At 39.2% G+C, this 20,364-nt stretch overlaps 1 protein-coding gene and 1 long non-coding RNA gene across 6 annotated transcripts in view; one reads left to right on the top strand and one right to left on the bottom strand.

Moving 5' to 3' along the window:
* Positions 1–823: 823 nt before the first annotated feature.
* LOC131536426 (uncharacterized) lies at positions 824–8,848 on the bottom strand. The gene is made up of 3 exons (XR_009269953.1): positions 8,719–8,848; positions 2,420–2,496; positions 824–1,864 (listed from the first exon to the last, which is right to left on the bottom strand). It is a non-coding gene; the product is annotated as an uncharacterized LOC131536426 (long non-coding RNA).
* axin1 (axin 1) overlaps positions 7,655–20,364 on the top strand; it is a 47,338-nt gene continuing 34,628 nt past the window's right edge. Inside the window, exons 1-3 of one of the 5 annotated variants that reach the window (XM_058769317.1) lie at positions 7,657–8,082; positions 8,176–8,422; positions 10,808–11,779. In XM_058769317.1, coding sequence (XP_058625300.1) covers positions 10,902–11,779 — 878 coding nt within the window. In that variant the 5' untranslated portion in view covers positions 7,657–8,082; positions 8,176–8,422; positions 10,808–10,901. Of the gene's footprint in view, positions 8,423–9,318; positions 9,466–10,807; positions 11,780–20,364 lie in introns of those variants that run through there. The other 4 variants (XM_058769321.1, XM_058769320.1, XM_058769319.1 and 1 more) reach the window with 4 other exon arrangements.

Here is a 20,364-nt window from a genome sequence, read left to right on the forward strand (position 1 = left end):
ACGAATGTACTTTGAAAAAATGCTATATAATGCTTTATAATATTGCAAAATATGTGCAATGAAAAGGTGTAAATAACAAAAAATAGTAACACTTTTCAGAAATTGTTCAGCCTAATGCTTTGAAATGTTGCCTCAAATATCTCTGACATCTCAGTCTGTCATAGAACATATAACTTTAACAAGCCACATGGAAAATACCTATTTGATCATACATATTTATATGATACATACAGACAAATACTATAAATGTATTCAAATATAGCACAGTTGTATCATAGTACAGCAACTACATTACAACTGTAGTTTAAAATCTGCCCCATATCCACACATCAGTATAAACGTTATGGCAAATATATTCAAGGTTACACAAGGTTATATGCCTAACGGAGCCTGTTACATCACATATTTTATTGTAATATTGTTACCAAATCAAGTCCAAAAACAACAATAAAACATATCTAACTATTAAAGAAGAGATAAGTACTGAATTAAGACAATTACTAATTTAATTTACTTTAAAGTTAATACTATGCATTATGATGGAAGTAGATCATTATTGTATTTGCATCAGGATTATTATTGTTATCTAAAATGTAAAATAAAACTAAAATCGTAAAAAAAAAACTTGAAATGAAATAAACATTAACTGAATTTTTTTAAATTTCATTTATCAACATTTCTAATTTTCATTAAGTTTAAGTTGAGTTACTAAAATAACTAAAACTAAACCAATTAAAATTAAACCTATATAGAAATATTTTATATAAAAATATTTTTTAAACGAATAGAAATGACTAAAACAACAAAATTGCTAAAACTTCAACTAAAATTAAAATGAAAACTGAAAATATAGAAATAACATGTAATTCAAAATATGAACAAAAACTACTTAACGAATTACAGGCGCTGCACTGATTTATCATTATATTTATACCAAATACACCCTATTTTTTCACATGCCTGCATCTAATTTATGCAAATTTATCTTGAGAAACATCCCGCATTTATGCCTTAAGTGCTTCATTCTGACCTTGCAGCTGTAACAGTTTCCTGAGTGTGTGTTTATTTGAGTGTTCTTCAAAAGATAATGGGTTTATTCGATATACTCGGACAAACTGTGCTTTGCACTGGTGAGAGCAGAACTGGAAAATCTGAGCAAACATAGCGTAATTCAGAGCAGACTTGCTGTTGTTTTCTTTGTCTTGTGCAACCTACCAGCAATCACCGCAGCTGCTTTGTAGAGGAGCAGGTACTTAAGCTGGAAGTGCACCTGTCATGTCATTTGTCTAAGAGTTCCAAGGCCACTCAACAGGTAGCAGAATGGCAGCTACAGCTGCCAGTCACAACCTCCATCAAAACTCGTGCAAGAAGCTCGCCAAACACAGCTGTCAAATGATTCCAATAGTTTCCTCCGGGACTGTGACTTTCACTATACGTAGAAGAACAACGATAGAACAATCTGACATTCACCCACGTGACTCTGACCTCTGGTTACAGTTTCCCAAATGACTTTCTGTGGCAAGGATTCCTGCTCGCCTCCGACTGTAACGCCCTTTGTGAAGGTTCCAAAGGCAAGAATAATCTGGCTTTGAGCAATTACTAAATACTCTCCTAATCTGCACGATCTCTCCAAACCGTTTCCAAACACCTCTATTTCATGCTATTTACCTCTTGATTGTTTCCAAGTGGTTGCTCAGAGGTTGTGCACTGAGTTGGTATGCGCTCATGGCCATGTGTTGGCTCGTGGTGGGGGGCCCAGTAATCAAAGCCAGGCCTCAGGAAGGGCAAGGATAGATCTGAGTTTGCAGCTGCTGATGCCATCTGATTTGAGCACTGGCCCAGTATTCACTAGTCCATGCATAGTCTGTTGATTGGAAAACATTATTGGAAAAATATAGAAATCCTCCACATTTACTACATATATTTACATTTAATCATTTAACATACAGACACTTTTATCCAAAGCGACTTACAAATGAGGGCAATGGAAGCAAAACAAATATATAAGAGCAACAAAAGAGCAACAATATATAAGTGCTATGAGAAGTCCCAGTTAGTCTAATGCAGTACACATAGCAAGGTTTTTTTTTCTTTTATTTTTTAATAAAAAGATTGAAAAAATAGAGCTAGTGTTACAGGGTCAGGTTATTATTATTATTTTTCAAAAATAATTAAAAGGAAAACAACTAGATAGAATACAAAAAGAATAGAAAATGCTAGTGTTAGAGAGTGAAGGTTTATATATATGGTGGTTAATATATTTGCTGGTTTGTATACTGTGTGTGTCTATATATATATATATATATATATATATATAAATGTGTGTGTGTGTGTGTGTGTAAATCAAAACAGAAAACTCAAGAAGTACATTGTCGGAAATTTCTGTTGAAAAAGATTTGATATTACAGTTTTTTCATACCTGTGTTTTAGATTCGAATGGACACAGTCAATAACCTGGAATGGACCGATTTTTTGTGGACAATCACCTTGGATTCTCTGAAAAAGAGGAGGATGCAGTTTTTACTGGAACGTGATACAGTCAATGGTATTGAAATGGAATCTTCTGTCAATGGAGGGAGAGTTGGGGGAAGCCAGAAAACGCAAGACAGAAACATACAATTTCCTCAGGTAATGCATTTTCATTCATAATAACTAACTGATATATGGGAACAAAACTTACTGAGTGCAGATATACAGTTATGAATGGCTATTTCTATAATGGCAGAGTACTTTTAGAGTCTTGCTAACTAATTTATATATATATATATATATATATATATATATATGTAATATACACATACATACATACATATATAGGCTATTTTATATATAGGCTATACATATATAAGATATTTTGTAAAAACAAACAAACAAACAAAAAACAAAAACAAATATTAAGCAGCACAACTGTTTTAAACATTGTTAATGATAAAAATCAGCCAATCAGCATATCAGAATGATTTCTGAAGAATCATATGACATCAAGAATAAATTACATAAAAAAAAAAAAAAAAAAAAAATATATATATATATATATATATATAAAGTTATTTTAAATTGTTAAAATATTTTTCAATATTACTGTTTTAGCTGTAAATGCAGACTTAGTGAGCATAAAAAAAATCATTTCAAAATCCTACCAAATTCAAACCATACTGAATATTGTACACAACCCAAAAAGCAAATTAAGGGGTCATTTGGCATGGTCATCAAAATTTCTTAGCAAATCTTTGGTGACCTTGGCTTGGCAAACCATGACAAATGTTCCTTTAATGTTCTTTTGTGAACATTAAGGTGTGTCAAATTCCGAGATGAATGCCTAACTACACCCAGTCTTGATTTCCCATGAGCAATTTGTAATATGTCATTAAATTCATGGTTCCACACAAACCACTCTTTCATTTTCAGATGAGCTAATCAAATAAAGTCATAAAAAGGAGGAACAGGACTTCACATTCCAAAGGCCTTTGATCTTTTTGCAATGAATCCATGAGATTACATGCTTGATTATATCCAGGTGTTGAGTCATAACTTCAGAGGTTCAGCGCATACAAAGTAATATTCGTCTTTAAAGCCTGCTAATTTTTTCAAAGGCAGGTCCTTTAACACTATATGGCCTGTACTAAGTCATAAGACATGGATTCCTTCACTGTACTAACTCATAAATCCAGAAGTATCTTCTGCATATCATTTGCAGAGGTTTTGACTCTCTCACATGCAATGTTCACCAGTCTGTGTCTACTCTGATGATACATTTCTTTCTCTTAGCCTTCAATAGGCTAAAAATGGGACGGAGGTTATTTGTATTTCCAGTAATATCTGTACGGTTTATAAGACTTTAAAACCATTCTCGAGCAGGATTATAAAGAGACATACTTCCAGCTGCATGCTTTTTCATGACTGAAAGAAAAGAACAATGTTTAAATCTCCTGCATTCTTTCTTTTACCACGTTGCTTTCATCTTTTGTCAGATGGAGAGATACAATCCGAAATGTACCTTGATTCTAATCTCTTCTCTCACTGAGAGAGTTGTGGAGGCCTTTTCAGACTCCGGTTTCTCATGTTTTACTGTGCTAAGCTCAGGCTGAGGATTTTATTTTATTTAAGTTATTTTTCAGTATGTTTAACTGAAATTTGAACAAAAGCTTTATGTGCAAACAATATTTGTGCATTGCACACAAAAGGAACTTACCATACAAGGAAGGGATTAATTTACACCTAACAACCTTCTGAAAAACTTGGTTAGATTACAGCACCTTGATAGCTGGAAAGAATTTAAAACAGATAGCATGTCCAAGCTGTCACGGCAGAGCTATGAAATGTGTGTCAATGACACTGCAGATGGAAAACTGAGATAATTTCCTCAAGGTTATAGTCCACCGTGACTGTATTAAACCAGTTTACAAAGAGTTTATTTGCAAAAACAGATAACTCCGTTTATTTAAATGCTCAAAAATCTTTTTTTTAATTGTTATCATGTTTTTATTGTGTTTTATTGTGTTAGTTAGCTGTATTTTTTTTAAATTTGTAAAAAAAAATTCACCTAATCAAAATAACCCAACTGCAGTTTGATTGAGATTAATTGGAATGCACAATGAAAAAAACATGATTTTTGAAAATTATTAAAAACGGAGTTATCTATTTTTGCAACTGAACTCATCATACAAAGAGCTGCGTGCAAATATAGCCTATTCTTGAGTCTAAATCATACAGACTGACACATCTGCAGAATGCTTACAAAATGAATAGAGGTGCACTCAGTATGTTTCGTTTGCATTCAGTGTGGTTTTGGGCTGACCTATCAGTTTGGATGAAGTGTGTTTACTAATTGCTGCCTTTTCACACTAAAGCTGTTTAATTATTTTTGTTTTGTTTTTCGTCTGTTTTTGTCTTCTACTACGCACATTCTTGCATTCACTCTTAAGATTTTTGTGCATGTTGTTGGTGGTTCTGGAGGCGTTTTGCAGTGTGGCAGCTGTGACTGTTGTGAATTTGCACTCAGTGCTTGATGTCCTGCTGTTTATCCTTGGTCTGTATATATGGAAGCCGGAGGTCATTGCTTATGTTTCATCACTATAGCAGGGAATGATTGCTTGTTTGGATATTTTTTATAATTAGTGGATTTCACAAGTGCTGTTCACTCAAGAATACGCTGTTGACTCGTTGTAGGCTTCGTTGTAATATTGTGTCTGCAATACATAGACTTTAAGAAAAATCTGTAAAAATAGGGCCCGATATACTTATAGATGCCACATTGAACCCTAACCCTAACCCTATACTTGCAGTCTTTACAGTGCCATGCCCTGTATGAAGGTCCTAGATCACATGTAATTTTTAAACCTCAAAAAGTAAAAAAAAAACAAAATTGTCTACTTAACGTCTTTTGTAAAGATGTTTCATCAGTTAAACAATTTGCATGTTGTTAAATAACCTATTCTATGCCTCACAGCCTCATTTTCAGTCCTATCAAAATTTTTATTTGGCTTTACTCTGACTAAGGTCTATTTACTGTTAATATGAAGGAATTTTCCATATTGATTTTTCGCAGGTGTTTTACCCGTATTTCGCATTATGTGTTTTGCTTTAGGGTTAAATGAAATGTCTGTAAACTTGTCCTGGCCAGGGGCATCACTAGACCCTTTTTTATTTTAGTATTATTTTTTAAATACCACTGTGTCCCAGTAAAATATTACTGATAAATGATTATATAAAGATTACCATACACCGACCTGTGAATAATGTTTTTCTGATAATATTTCAGCAGTCAGTGTTTTCTCTGAGCTGTTTAGAGTCAGAACAAGTGATGCCAGATTTGTGAATGAATCACTGTTTTTATCTAATGGGTCAAACAGGTTCTAAAAATGGTTTGTGATTCAGTTTGATTCATTAGGACAGTTTACTCATGCTCTGAATCACTTGCAGCAGTTTCTAACATTGCAAAAGTAATGGGATATTATATAGGAGAAAAAAACAAAAAGAGCACCAGATGAGGTCAATAGCAAAGAGAGAGAGAGGTCGATAGGGAACACAACTTGAAAACATCTTCTATCGTTTGTCAACAACGAAGCAGCTCTTTATTGCATCGACAGCTTATGAACAGCAGGGATGCAAAACACTATTAAAAAAGAGCATCAAAATAGAGATGGTGCTCACTGCAGAACACAAGATCCAAGAGGTGTGGTTGGATCTAGATCCAACTCCTCCCACCTTACATTTACCTAAACCTACCGCCTCCACCACCTGATCCCTAAACCCACCCCTAAACCTACCCATCTCCACCCCCTGATCCCTAAACCCACCCATCTCCACCACCTGATCCCTAAACCCACCCCTAAACCTACCCATCTCCACCCCTGATCCCTAAACCCACCCATCTCCACCACCTGATCCCTAAACCCACCCCTAAACCTACCCATCTCCACCCCTGATCCCTAAACCCACCCATCTCCACCACCTGATCCCTAAACCCACCCCTAAACCTACCCATCTCCACCCCGATCCCTAAACCCACCCATCTCCACCCCGATCCCTAAACCCACCCCTAAATCTACCCGTCTCCACCCCCTGATCCCTAAACCCACCCATCTCCACCCCCTGACCCCTAAATCTACCCGTCTCCACCCCCTGATCCCTAAACCTACCCATCTCCACCCCCTGACCCCTAAACCCACCCATATCCACCCCCTGATCCCTAAACCCACCCATCTCCACCCCCCGATCCATAAACCCACCCCTAAATCTACCCGTCTCCACCCCCTGATCCCTAAACCCACCCATCTCCACCCCCTGACCCCTAAATCTACCCGTCTCCACCCCCTGATCCCTAAACTTACCCATCTCCACCCCCTGACCCCTAAACCCACCCATCTCCACCCCCTGATCCCTAAACCCACCCCTAAATCTACCTGTCTCCACCCCCTGATCCCTAAACCCACCCATCTCCACCCCCCGATCCCTAAACCCACCCCTAAATCTACCCGTCTCCACCCCCTGATCCCTAAACCCACCCATCTCCACCCCCTGACCCCTAAATCTACCCGTCTCCACCCCTGATCCCTAAACCCACCCATCTCCACCCCCTGACCCCTAAATCTACCCGTCTCCACCCCCTGATCCCTAAACCTACCCATCTCCACCCCCTGATCCCTAAACCCACCCATCTCCACCCCTGATCCCTAAACCCACCCCTAAATCTACCGTCTCCACCCCTGATCCCTAAACCCACCCATCTCCACCCCCTGACCCCTAAATCTACCCGTCTCCACCCCCTGATCCCTAAACCCACCCATCTCCACCCCCGATCCCTAAACCCACCCCTAAATCTACCGTCTCCACCCCTGATCCCTAAACCTACCCATCTCCACCCCCTGATCCCTAAACCCACCCCTAAATCTACCCGTCTCCACCCCCTGATCCCTAAACCCACCCATCTCCACCCCCGATCCCTAAACCCACCCCTAAATCTACCGTCTCCACCCCTGACCCCTAAACCCACCCATCTCCACCCCCGATCCCTAAACCCACCCCTAAATCTACCCGTCTCCACCCCTTGATCCCTAAACCCACCCATCTCCACCCCTAAACCTACCAATCTCCACCCCCCTAGACGTGGATCCAACCCCGCCCCCTGGATCTTTGTTCTGCAGTGAGGGGCTACTGTCAAAATATGGGCACACTTATTTTTCATTGATGAAAGACTAGAAAAGACCAGGTACTACTCTGTACCTGGCAGAGTACATCTTCCAACAGTTTGTTTGTTTTCTTCCAGTTTAGATTATGTTTGTTTTTATATTATTGGGTATGCTTGTTTGGTTTAGATCATAAAGTGAAAAGTAAACAATATTATAAGCAGAACTAGCAGCAACTGGTGAACTGTATGTATGACACGCCAGGTCATGTGATGTTAACATGGCGGCATCCATGAGGGGGCGACCTGCTCAATGTAAAATAAAACATCATTTTCCAGAAGACTGCTAGCTTATCTCCTCATGCATATATCATTTTAATTATTCTCCTCGAAGCGCATTTCACCTCTATATTGTCTAAACGTGTTTCTGAGCGCGCCTTCACAGCGCAGTGAGTGTAAGTGAATTCGCGAAGAAGGCGCTCTTCACACTCCAGGGTTTCCTCGCCTTCATCTTTTTTTTTTCTTCTTCTTTTTTTTCTCTTCTCCAGGCGGCAGTGTGATTTCTGTCCATGCGCGGCGCTGCACATCTCTCTCTCACACACACACACTCGCTCGCTCGCTCTCTCACTCGCACACGGGCACAGGAGTGTGAGAGACAGCCATGGAGAGGTGGAGAAGCGACTGTTTTCTTTGTTATTTTTAAACTCCGAGATCCGCATCGATGACACGATTCGCATCCCTCCGCATACAACGCTATTCCCGATGCGCTCGGAAACGGAAAGTAGGTTCTCACAGGTACAGTACGGTACACTTTTTTTCCTCCTCCTGGCTTTGGGTGTAATGGGGGTTTGCGGTAGCGGAGAGATGAAATGCACCGTCGCTTTTTCGCCGCTCGCGTCCCAATCCTCTGCGAGGTCGAGTGCGCGTTTGTAAAGCGTATCATCGGCGTGTTGGAGTGCGAAAATCAGTGTTGCAAAGTTGCACACTAGTCCCTGGGCTGCGGAAGGGCCTGGCTCTCTCTCTCGCTCTCTCTCTCGCTCTCTCTCTCGCTGTGTGTGTGTGTGTGTGTATGTATGGAGTTTGTTTCTTACTTTCCCCTCCCCCATCCGCTCCTGCTGCTGCTGCTGCTGCTGAGGCCGAGACATGAATGCGATGAATGTGGGGCTCACTTCAAAGCAGAAATCGCGAGGGCAGCGAAAGGGGTGTTGTAATGTCGTCAGCGAAGGAAAAACGCAGCGAGCGCGAGCCGTTTTTAGATGGCCGCTTTTTTCCCGTGCGTAAGTGGGATGATCGGATATATTGGCGTTTGTAGTGGTTAAAGATGGCTGTGACAACGTGTTCTCACACTAGTTGAGTCGGATCAGCAGAACCAGCTCGGTAGAAACGTCGGCTAGGGCACTCAAAGATGGTGAAAGTGTTTTTGACCGCCTATGCTCACTTGTTTGGGAAGGTCTCGCGCCGCACGTACTTCCTCTCCTCGCGCGCTGCGTTCTTTGATGCGGTTGATGTTCGCTCTATTTATGTTTCTAACTTATCGCGGCTTGTTTTGCTTTGTAGCTAGTTAGTAGCCTCCTCGGGTTATGTTTTGTTTTAAATAACAGCGTCAGTGCGCGTAAAATGTTTATGAATTCGCGTTTTGTGCTGGATTAGCCTGCTAGCTCATCGCCATTGAAGTTCGCGCTGTTAAAGTTATTGACTGGGAAAGCTCAAGGTTTCTTTCCTCCGTAGCTCGCTTATCAAGAACATCAGACGAAATCTAGTTGGCAGGCAGTCACAGGTTTTAAGGTCGGAGCTTCAAAGTGTTGGATTTATGGTTGGTGTCGTAAAGCGTGTCACAGGTGAGTTCAAGAGTGTTTGTGCCATGATGGCTGCCCTTTTTTTCCTATCTTTGCTTTAAGATAGATGCCTGAGGCCACTGGAAGTTTGATGGGGTTGTAGAGCACTGCGGTGTTTGTTTAAACTTGGACAGCATAGGTGTTAAATGAGCCATTATTGTAATGTAATTTATGCGTATCTCTTTAACGTTGTAAATGTTCACTTTTGGTACGGTAACACTTATTTTACAGTGTCCTTGTTACATTTACTAACAGTGAATTATGCGTAAATTATTACTCTATAGTAAATGCATGTTGTTTATTGATATTTGTTTGTTTACTTTGTAACGAGAACACTTTAAAATAAACGGAAACACTTTATTTTAAGGTGTCCTTGTTACACACGTTACATGGATTACTATTACTATTATAATAACAATTAACTATGCATAATTACATGCAGGTAACCGTAAACATATAGTAAGAACGTATGGTTAATAAATATTACTCTGTACTTAAATGTATAATTACAGTGTAACAAGGACACTTTAAATTAAACTGTAACCCTTATTAACGTTGAAAATGTTCACTTCTGGTACGGTAACACTTATTTTACAGTGTTCTTGTCACTTGTTACATTTACTAACAGTAAATTATGCATCGTTGCAAGTAACTAACTCTGTAGTAAATACATGATGTTCATTAATATTTGTCTATTTACGTTGTAACTAACACTTTAAAATAAATGGTAACACTTTATTTTAAGGTGTCCTTGTTACACGTTACATGTACAATAAATGATGCATAATTACATGCAAGTAACCCTAAACCAAACCCTAATCCTTACCATATAGTAAGTACATGCAGTTAATTAATATTACTTAATATTAATATTACTCCGTACTTAAATGTATAATTAGCCTACACTGTAACAAGGACACCTTAAAATTAAGTGTAACCAAATGAACTAGCTTCCTTTACTTGTCTAATCTGTTAATGCTATATGCAGTGCACAGAATTTATGTTGGGAATGTGCTTGTTTTGCATCTTTTGACAAGCGGTGATACAAAAATGATTGTTTTGCTTGATATAGCTGCTACAGTATGTCATTGTAAAATCCAGAATACTGAAATTTGAGTTATTGGTCACACTGTGCTGTCCTCTTTGTATTGCTATTCTCTTATTATGGATATTTGTGTTTGTTTATATGAAATGTTACACCCACTTTCAGGTAGAAGTCTTTGCATCAGGTATTTGGTTCTTGAACATATCAGCACTATTTTACACACAGTTTTTACACTGATTGTGTCGAGCATTTTTGAATGTTTTTTTCCATGCCTCTCTCTCTCTCCCTCTTCTCTTATAGGAGGAATTCTTTCGCAGTGGCATTAATAGAAGTCTGGATATAAACTTTCTGCCTTGTGGGCTGTACTGGGACAGGGTGCAGGGACACTGTGAGCATGAGCGTAAACGAGACGGGCTGTTATCTGCCAGACGTGGGCGGCAGCTTCACTGAGGATGCCCCCAGACCCCCGGTCCCCGGGGAGGAGGGCGATCTGGTGTCCAGCGATGGACGGCAATACAGCCACAGCTTTTACACGTCTAAGAGCGAGAGCCTCAAGAACGAGACCTCCATAGCTACGCCCAGAAGACCCGACCTGGACCTGGGCTACGAGCCCGAGGGCAGCGCTTCCCCGACGCCGCCCTACCTGAAGTGGGCGGAGTCCTTGCACTCGCTTTTAGACGACCAAGATGGCATCCACTTGTTCAGGACTTTCCTCAAACAGGAGGAGTGCGCCGACATGCTGGACTTCTGGTTCGCCTGCAGCGGCTTCCGCAAGCAGGAGGCCAACGAAGGCAACGAGAAGATGCTGAAGCTCGCCAAAGCCATTTACAAAAAGTACATCTTGGATAACAACGGAATCGTGTCCAGGCAGATAAAACCGGCCACCAAGAGCTTCATCAAGGACTGCGTGATGAAGCTTCACATCGATCCCGCCATGTTCGACCAGGCGCAAACCGAAATTCAGACTATGATGGAAGAAAACACCTACCCTTTGTTTTTAAAATCCGACATATACTTGGAATACACCAGGACGGGCGGCGAGAGTCCAAAACTGTTCAGTGACCAGAGCTCGGTGTCAGGCAACGGCAAAGCCCTGCCAGGCTACCTGCCAACACTGAACGAAGACGAGGAATGGCGGTGTGACCAGGAACAGGAGCAGAACCACGAAAACGACCCCAATCCCAGCAACAGGCTGACCCAGAAGCTGCTCATGGAAACCGTGCCTCAGCGGGTGGCCAGCAGTAAGAGATATCAGGACAACCGTGAGTACAGGTAAATCCCTGCAGCTTTGAAAAGCTTCTCTTCCTTCTTCCATCCCCCTTCCCCCCTCGCGGTGCAGAAGAAAAAGATAAAAAGGGAATCTGAGTTAAGCACAGCCTTCCACAGGAGATGAGAGGAATGCAGTATAGGCAGAAACCTCTAAGTAGCTGCGACTGAGGTAGCAAGACAGATAGTGGGTCGCAGCGTTGTCTTTGCCTACTGCGAGTTGGTGCAAGTGGGTACTCTTTGTGTTCTCCATGCAGGTGTCTCTTGAATGGCAGGCTTTGCAGCAGAATAAAGGTTTCTTCAGGAGAACCACAACATGGATTCTCTTTAGAATGTGCACAAAGGAAGAAACTGCATTGAATATTTTGTGAGAAAGAAAATGTGCACGCTCCAAAAAAGTTTTGCGGTATAGATTGAACAGATGCGCTCAGGGACGTTTTACGTATCTGATCTAATGCACTTTGAAGCCTGCAGCTGTGTATAGATTTGGTTTGTATCTGAATGTGTTCAGATCTCTATCTCTCATACCACCCATGGTTTGCACGCCGAGCGAGCGTATTGGAATGTATGCTTCAGGTATTGTGTTTTGTAATGAATTTTTTTGTGCTCAGACATTCCCGAGGCACTCCTGGCCACTGGTTGTGATGGCCTATTGTGCTCTTTTAGTGCACGTGTCTTTCTTGTTCATATCGTGCATCGCACCGACATCGTTTAATCTGGAAAGACGTGGTTTTTAAGCCGTGCTGTGAAATTTACAGCAAATCACTTGATGCATCAGAGCCTCGAGTCCCTCCATATGAGCAAAATGGGATTTAGAGATGTGACTGCTAAATACTTTAATCCTTGTCCTGCTGGAATAGAAAGTGGTGCATGTGGGCCTTTGAACAGCCTCCGCTGAAGATTACAAAGCTTTAAAAGCAAATATCGACAGGTGCTTTTGCAATGACATATCAAAGCAATAAGCCACTCCAGGTATGAGGCGTTCATACACAGTTACCATGGTAAAGTCACCTTTTACTTTTACATGCACTGTTATATTCAAGCTACAGCAGCTTTTTGTGCAGTGAAGCTGCAAGCTTTATTTGTCTCACATATGCTTTACGCAATTTATAATTGAATATGTGAAGGGTTAAATGCATGTTGCCACATCTGTCAGGTTTTCTGTCTTTATTAGTCTAACGTAATAGTCTACTTATAAATCATTTAATCACTCTCATATGTGACCCTGGACCACAAAAGCAGTCTTAAGTCGCTGGGGTATATTTATAGCAATAGCCAAAAAATCATTAGGATATTAAGTAAAGATCATGTTCCATGAAGATATCTTGTAAATTTCCTGCTGTAAATATATCAAAACTTAATTTTTGATTAGTAATATGCATTGCTAAGAACTTCATTTGGACAACTTTAAAGGCGATTTTCTCAGTATTTTGATTTTTTTTTTTCACTCTCAGATTCCAGATTTTCAAATAGTTGTATCTCAGCCAAATATTGCCATATCCTAACAAACCATACATCAATGGAAAGCTTAATTCAGCTTTCAGATGTTGTATAACTTTTGACACAAAACTTATGACTGGTTTTGTGGTCCAGGGTCACACATTATTCCAAATCTGACTTTCTTCTGTGGAACACAAAAGAAGATATTTTGAGAAATGTTTTGGTGTTCTTGTACATACAGTGGAAGCCAATGGTAACCAAATCATTTGGTTAAACAAAATCATCTTTTGTGATCTCTAGAAGAAAGTAAGTGACACAGGTTTTGAATGACGTGAGGCTGAGTAAATGATGACAGAAATTAAATTTTATTTGCTGAACCATGCCTTAGAAAATCTAGATTGGTGTGATTTTTAGAGTGAACATTTAATGTGTGTAAATTAGTGACTCTCAACCTTTTTGACTTCAGGGCCCTCGTCATTCTCAACAATATTCGAAGGTCCTGTGATGATTTTTTTTTTTTTTCTCTCCAGTTATTTGTAATTTACTAAGAATTAATAAGAAATAAATATTTTTTTACTCTCAATTCTACCTGCTACTATATTTTAGAGCTTGGCATAACTATAAAAAGGCCATGAAGATATTTAACATACATTACATTACTTTTCAGTGTTTAAAAATATTTTTAAAAAAAATGAAGACCATGGGACTTTTGGTTCCTCATTTGAAGAAAAATCTTGAGGTGAATTAAATAAGAAATCTTGGTTTTGAGATGTTTTGGTTTGTTAATGGTGGTTTTTTTCCTATTTTAAATAATTGTAAGTCATCTGCAGCCCCTCTTAGATGTTTGTTGAGAAACACTGATGTAAATGCGTTTACTTTGAACAGCCTATTTTATAAAACTGTGGCTAAAAGATACAGTAAAATGGCAATATCAATAGTTTGTCAATAATCACAAATCAGAATAAATAAATTAGGCTGTTGACTGTTTACAGCTCTGATACATAATAATTTCAAATTACATTTTAACAGCGACTTTGAATGCAGGTCGTCCAATCAGAATCTGAACTATCGTTTTCTTAATGTGAATTTCTGTATTAGTACAACATGTTTTTCGTCTCTCGGTGCTAAAGCTTAAATTCTAAGCGGGCATGGAGGAGCAGGAGGAGGATTTACACAGCCTGATTTAGCCTCTGTAAAATGCTCAAGCATACATTGTGCTCCGCTGCTCTGATGTGCTCAACTGCACTGTGTTCACTGCTGGCACTCCTCCCGCAAAGAGATTGAAAATTGCGGAAATCTACCCCTAGAAGTTGACCCAGTTTTCTCTCAACTGTCTGAGACAAACCTTGACATCTGTTGATGGTGCAGTAACCCTGTTCTGTCCAAAACCTCAGCGCTTTAGATGTTCAGGTGAGGTATAAAGATGAGAAACATCCCCAGGAGTGTTCTGAAAGGAAATGCACCTCTCTTTGAGATGGTTTTGCAGCATCTTCTTCTTCCTTTCCTCCTTTTGACTCGCATCTTCTCCCGACAGTTTATGTTTAGCATGCGGAGGACTTTGCGTAGCATTTTAATTTTTGAACGTTGTTAAAGGGAACCTCTTTTAACATGACAAAATGAAAGATTCTGACAGATTGATATTGTTAAACCGCAGAAACACTCTCCACCCAGCTCAACGTATGTTCCATTGCCTCTGGACCTGATGTGTTTTTAATTAGCGGGAGCAATGCATTTTGTGAGGCTGTGTTCAAATGATTTTTTCATTAGGCCTACATGAAGTATTTGGCTGGAATTACAGAAAGACATCACGTTTATTTTTTAAATAGCCTTTTAGGTAAATGCTTTAGGGTTTCATGCATGTAAATTTTGCAGGAGTCATATGTCTTTGATTTGCTGGCAGAAAAAAGGAAGTAAGGGAATTCAGAAGTTTCTCAGTATGGAAATGTAATGCCAGTTAGTTTGGTAATAAAGCCACAGCGACTGTCTATAATGTGTATCGTTAAGTCTAGAAATAAATCCTAGGCTTTACCAAGAGCGGTGGTCAAAATTTAAATCTAATGCTAGAAGAGGAATTTGTTCCAGCAGGAATAAGTATGAAAGTAGGTTTTTTTCCTCTGTGCTTATGTTTTTGATCTCTTGCACTGAAGTAGGAATGCACCATATATATGTGCCTTATTTGTTATCAGCTGATATTATTATTATTATTATTATTGTTGTTTTTTTTGACTGGTTTGCATATTAACCTGAAAAATATTTTGGCCTGTATTTGGTATTTAATTGTACATGCTTATTTCCCCCTTTTTTTAACATTTAGATGACTTTTGCGGTGACTGAAATTTAACCTTAACAAACACTGTTAAACTCTAGTACTCATAAGGAAATCCAATACTCAGACATCAATTTTTATACTGTATGTTCTAAAATCACCTGGAGCTTTTAAAACTAATATTGAATTGAACTGACACCTATCTTTTGCTCACAGTCTTACACTTCCATTCAGTAGTTTGGGCTCTGTAAGATTTTTGCAAGGTTTTTTTATTTTTATTTTTTTAGAGAAGTATCTCATGCTCACCAAGGCTTGCATTTTTTAAAAATAAAAAATATAGTAAAAAGAATAATATTTTCAAAATATTACAATTTAAAACAACTGTTTTCTGTGTTAATATATTGTAACGTAATGTATTCCTGTGTGACGGCAAAGCTGAATTATCAGCATAATTACTCCAGTCTTCAGTGTCACATGATCACTCAAAAATAATTTTAATATGCTCATTTAGTGCCCAAGAAACATTTCTTATGTTGAAAACAGCTTAACATTTGAGCAGAAACTGATTTTCAGGATTCTGTGATGAATAGAAAGATCAAAAGAACAGCATTTATTTGAAATAAGTCTTTTATAATATTATTAATGTCTTGACTGTCACTTTTGATCAATTTAACACATCCTTGCTGAATTAAAGTATTAATTTATTTGGGAAAAAAATCTTGTCGACCCAAATCTTTTGAACTGTATAAGAAAATGATTACTGACGACTTAGTGTTGTTCAGAATTGTAGTATTGGAGCAATCCTAATAGTAAATCTAATTGTGATTCTCTTATTAGGATTAATATGGCCATCATAGCTAAAGTTCTAGTTAATTTATGTGTTGAGGTTGATTTTACTCTGTCTAGATCTAGTATCAAGATGAAATGATAAAGTGGAATGTCAAGATCTCTCCACACTGTTGATGTTTTTATGCGAGCATGAAATATGGATTTCTTTGTATGTTGAGAGGGAAATTGCAACTATTATGTGTTGAGTATGACAGAATGATACAATAAGGCATGTTATGACAGTCGTTCAGCAGCCGGTCAGTGACTTCTCTTTGATTTGCGTGATGCGAGGCTCTATTAGAGGTAAAGTGTAATCTGAATCTCTTTTACCTGTGCTCTTGAGCGCAGAGCTGCCTTTGAGGGTTTAATCTGTTGGGAGTCTGGAGTCAGCTGTGATCACATGTAAAATGGGATGACAAAGAACTCATAATTATTCTGAATGTGGGGAGGTGCACAAATCTCGGGCACAGCAATGTAACCTGTATCTAGGTAATGGCTCCTTTCAAATGCGCATCGTGCTTTTGTCCCAGTGGAGTTGCTTTGGATGCAAGGATTTTTAAGTGGTAATGGGCTGCAAGGGGAGCCAGTTAAATCCTAACGTGCCGGAGCTTTTTATTTCTTACTCTAGCGAGGGCTTGCTTTCCTTTTTTTTTTTTTTTTTTTACAGGAGATGTCACAGTAATTAATGTGTTAGCTCAGTTGGATGTTGGCATGTGTATGTTATTGGGGGGAAGAGCTGCAGATCGATTCGTTTTGAATCGCAGTAATGATTCAGAGAGTCCAAATGCCCCCTGCCTGTTTTGGAGCCTTTGTTTTGTGAAGAATCAAATGGAATGGGGAATGCTGGGCATGTGGAGAGAGCTGCTGAAGGCTCGGGATCGTCTCTGAAGGCTTCTGGGTATCTCTTATACGGTGAATATTGACATGGCTGCTGCTTGAATCATTAGAAGACCGTGGATGTGTTGTGAGTGAGGGATAATCACTGGAGACTGCAGAGAGCCTGGGTCTCTCGCTCGCGCTCTCTCTCTTTTCTCCCCCCTCCTCTCTCGTATTCTCTATTTTTCTCCTTCTATCTGCCTCTGTCTGTTTCTTTCTGTCCCTCTGCTTAGGCTGGTCATAAAGAGATGTTTCTGTCTCGGTTTGTGAGAGGTTCAAGCAGTGCCTAGCTGTTCCCAAGTGCCACACAATAAACAAGCCTCGTATAAACAGAGTGAGAATACCATATTTTGAAATCATACTTCAAAACACTTCCTGCTCCTTTTGTAGTCACTCGAAAATTACATGCGCGCAGTAATGAATAACCGTAGAAGCATTTCAATTTGTGTCATACCTGTTCTTCCAGGAAGGAGTCTGTATAGCAAGGTTGACTGCTTTTTTACGTTGCTCTTGTTTTCATCATCTTTGTGTCATGCCCATATTGGCCATCCTGGATTCTGTTACATGCCTCAGTTGGCATGATGTATGTAGCTGGGTAAATTCAGTCTGAAGGAAGCAGAGAATGCTGACATTAATATTAAAATGGTGTAGGTGAAGTAGAAATTCGTATTCTTGATGACATTTTCAATACCACAGAAAAAAGTACTGTACTTTTGAACACTTTTTTTTTTTGAAAAAAAAAAAAAATTTATGTAGATAACAAATGAACTGAAACAGTGTCATATGAAATTAAGTACATCTCAGTTAAGTAAACGTCAGTGTTAACCCACAGGGTTTTGTGACACTTGTGGCGGCAGGTGACGTCACACATTAATTTGCATATTTATAATGTCATTGCGTCAAGTTTGCATTCAGACAAGTTTTGGCCCTTCAGATGTTCTACTCTATGAACTGTTACATACTGTAATACAACTGAATGCCCAATAAAGCTGTTCACATTTACATATTTTCTGTTGTCATACATAAAACAGGTGTAAATAGTGACTAATCACGACCCATTAATAATACCTGTTAACCAGGAATCATTCTCACTATACTCCTTAAATCCTGATTTGTAATCGCGACATTGTCTGGTAAAATCAACATCTACATTAAAAAGGGACTATATGCGGTGGTTTTGGCTCTATTATAGTTTTGTCTCATTCAGCGCACTGTCTGCGTCTGAGTAAAAAAATTTGTATTTTAACAGATGAATTATGTTCAAATTTAAAAGGCCAAACAGTCAGTAAGCGACAGGTGCTTGGAAATGCTGTTTTGTACTCCTTTATTGATGAGTCGGCTGCGTTACGGCCAACTGAAAGCGCTGTTTCTCTGCCGCTCACTGCTCAGAACAGACGCCGAGCGAGGCGACACTGCGCTGGGAGAGTCAGACCTCACGCTCGCGGGGCAGCACTGGAGACATCTTCCAACTGAATGAAAGCTAAGGTTTTTTCAAAAAAGTCGCTAGGTTTGTCAGTATTTACCTTTTATGGAAAAAAACCACTAAAAGGCAGAATGGTGTGCAATAATCATTTTATCTCGATTATTGTATTTTCATAATTGTTGTAGATCGAATAGTGCACAGCACTACTCCACTATTTACCGCCTGTCACAGGATTGCGTTCGCACTCCATCTGTAGCTCTCACTGACACATTTTTTAACCAGCCAATGTGTGATCTCGACTTGGTGCTCATGGCCAGTATGGTCAAGTAGTTTTACTTTTCTGTAGTTTTCAATGGCTCTAGGTCATACCATTGATTGACATTGCCTGAGCAGTTATTGCATGGACGGAGCCAAAACAGTGTGTCTAAAAGCAAACGCACACTGAATGATGAATGACTTTTAACTTAATGTCATTAAACTGAATGTACGAAGGAAACTTAAAATAATCATAGCATTAACAACAACCTTGAAGTAAGAGCACAAGGTTTGATCGGTCAATCAGATGCATGAAAAGTGCGTTCGTTATTATAGCAAACAGTAGACATCGGGCGCATTGTCTTTGAGAATCATCATAAGTCGATAGAAAGGAAAAGTTAAATACAGTAGCGTTTTATTTTGTGAAAAGAAGATAAAGAAACACACATCATGCAAAGGTGTGACACAGTATGCTACATAATAGGTAACATGAAATAATATGCCTACTTTTAACATCTTGGCTATACCCTAGTGAAAAATAAATGTACTAAAATGTAGGGGTGAGGGGAAAAATTGATTTACATTTACGTCTTCTAACGATTCGTGTCGATTCACGAATTTCAAAAATCGATTTTCTAGTTATAAAAAAATCTAGTAATAATAATAATAATAATAATAACAACAAAATGATGTTGTCTTAAAGGTGCAATAGGACATCTTGGAAAATGCTAACTTTAGCCTGGTAGCACTGAAAGCGACCGTCCCACCCTCCCTGCAAATCGCCATCCAAAGCCACGCCTCCTGAATGCATATTTGAACATAGACCAGACGACCAGAGACAACATTACTACAATACATCATGTGTCATTCATTGGTGAGAACTTTTATAGTATAGTTAGTAAAAGTACTACAATGCCAGGAAGGAAGATCAGGTTGTTGATGTTTGCCTGGCATTCTCGCTCTGTCTGCACAGCGTGCGTGAACGTGCTGATGACGTATCCTCTCTGCGTGAACCGGGTGCGCAGAGGTATGCAAATACATATGTTGACAGGCAGGCAGGAAAGTTGCCAGTAAATCACTCGCATATGTGACTAAATCTTCACCCTGGGCAACTAAGTGATGTCTAATATTAGCCACTAGCTAATAAATGCTCAAATTTTACTCGCCTGTGTGCAGTGATGGGAATAACGGCATTATAAATAAACGGCGTTACTAACGGCGTTATTTTTTTCAGTAACGAGTAATCAAACGAATTACTGTTTCCCCCGTTACAACGCCGCTACCGTTACTGACAATAAAATGTGGCGTTACTATATTATATTATTAGAATTTAATTTTTCAGTTCATCTGAATGGATGCGCAGTGTAGTATTTGACGTACCATAAACTCTAGTGTGAAGGCGCACGACTACGCCGCTTTCTCTCACATACACGCACGCAAAGAAAGATACAGAGCAGAGAGTCTTTCATAACATGCAGGATTGACGCGCTACATGTAAACGAT

This window comes from Onychostoma macrolepis, chromosome 03 (assembly GCF_012432095.1).
Source record: "Onychostoma macrolepis isolate SWU-2019 chromosome 03, ASM1243209v1, whole genome shotgun sequence".
In the NCBI taxonomy this organism is placed as follows: Eukaryota; Metazoa; Chordata; class Actinopteri; order Cypriniformes; family Cyprinidae; genus Onychostoma; species Onychostoma macrolepis.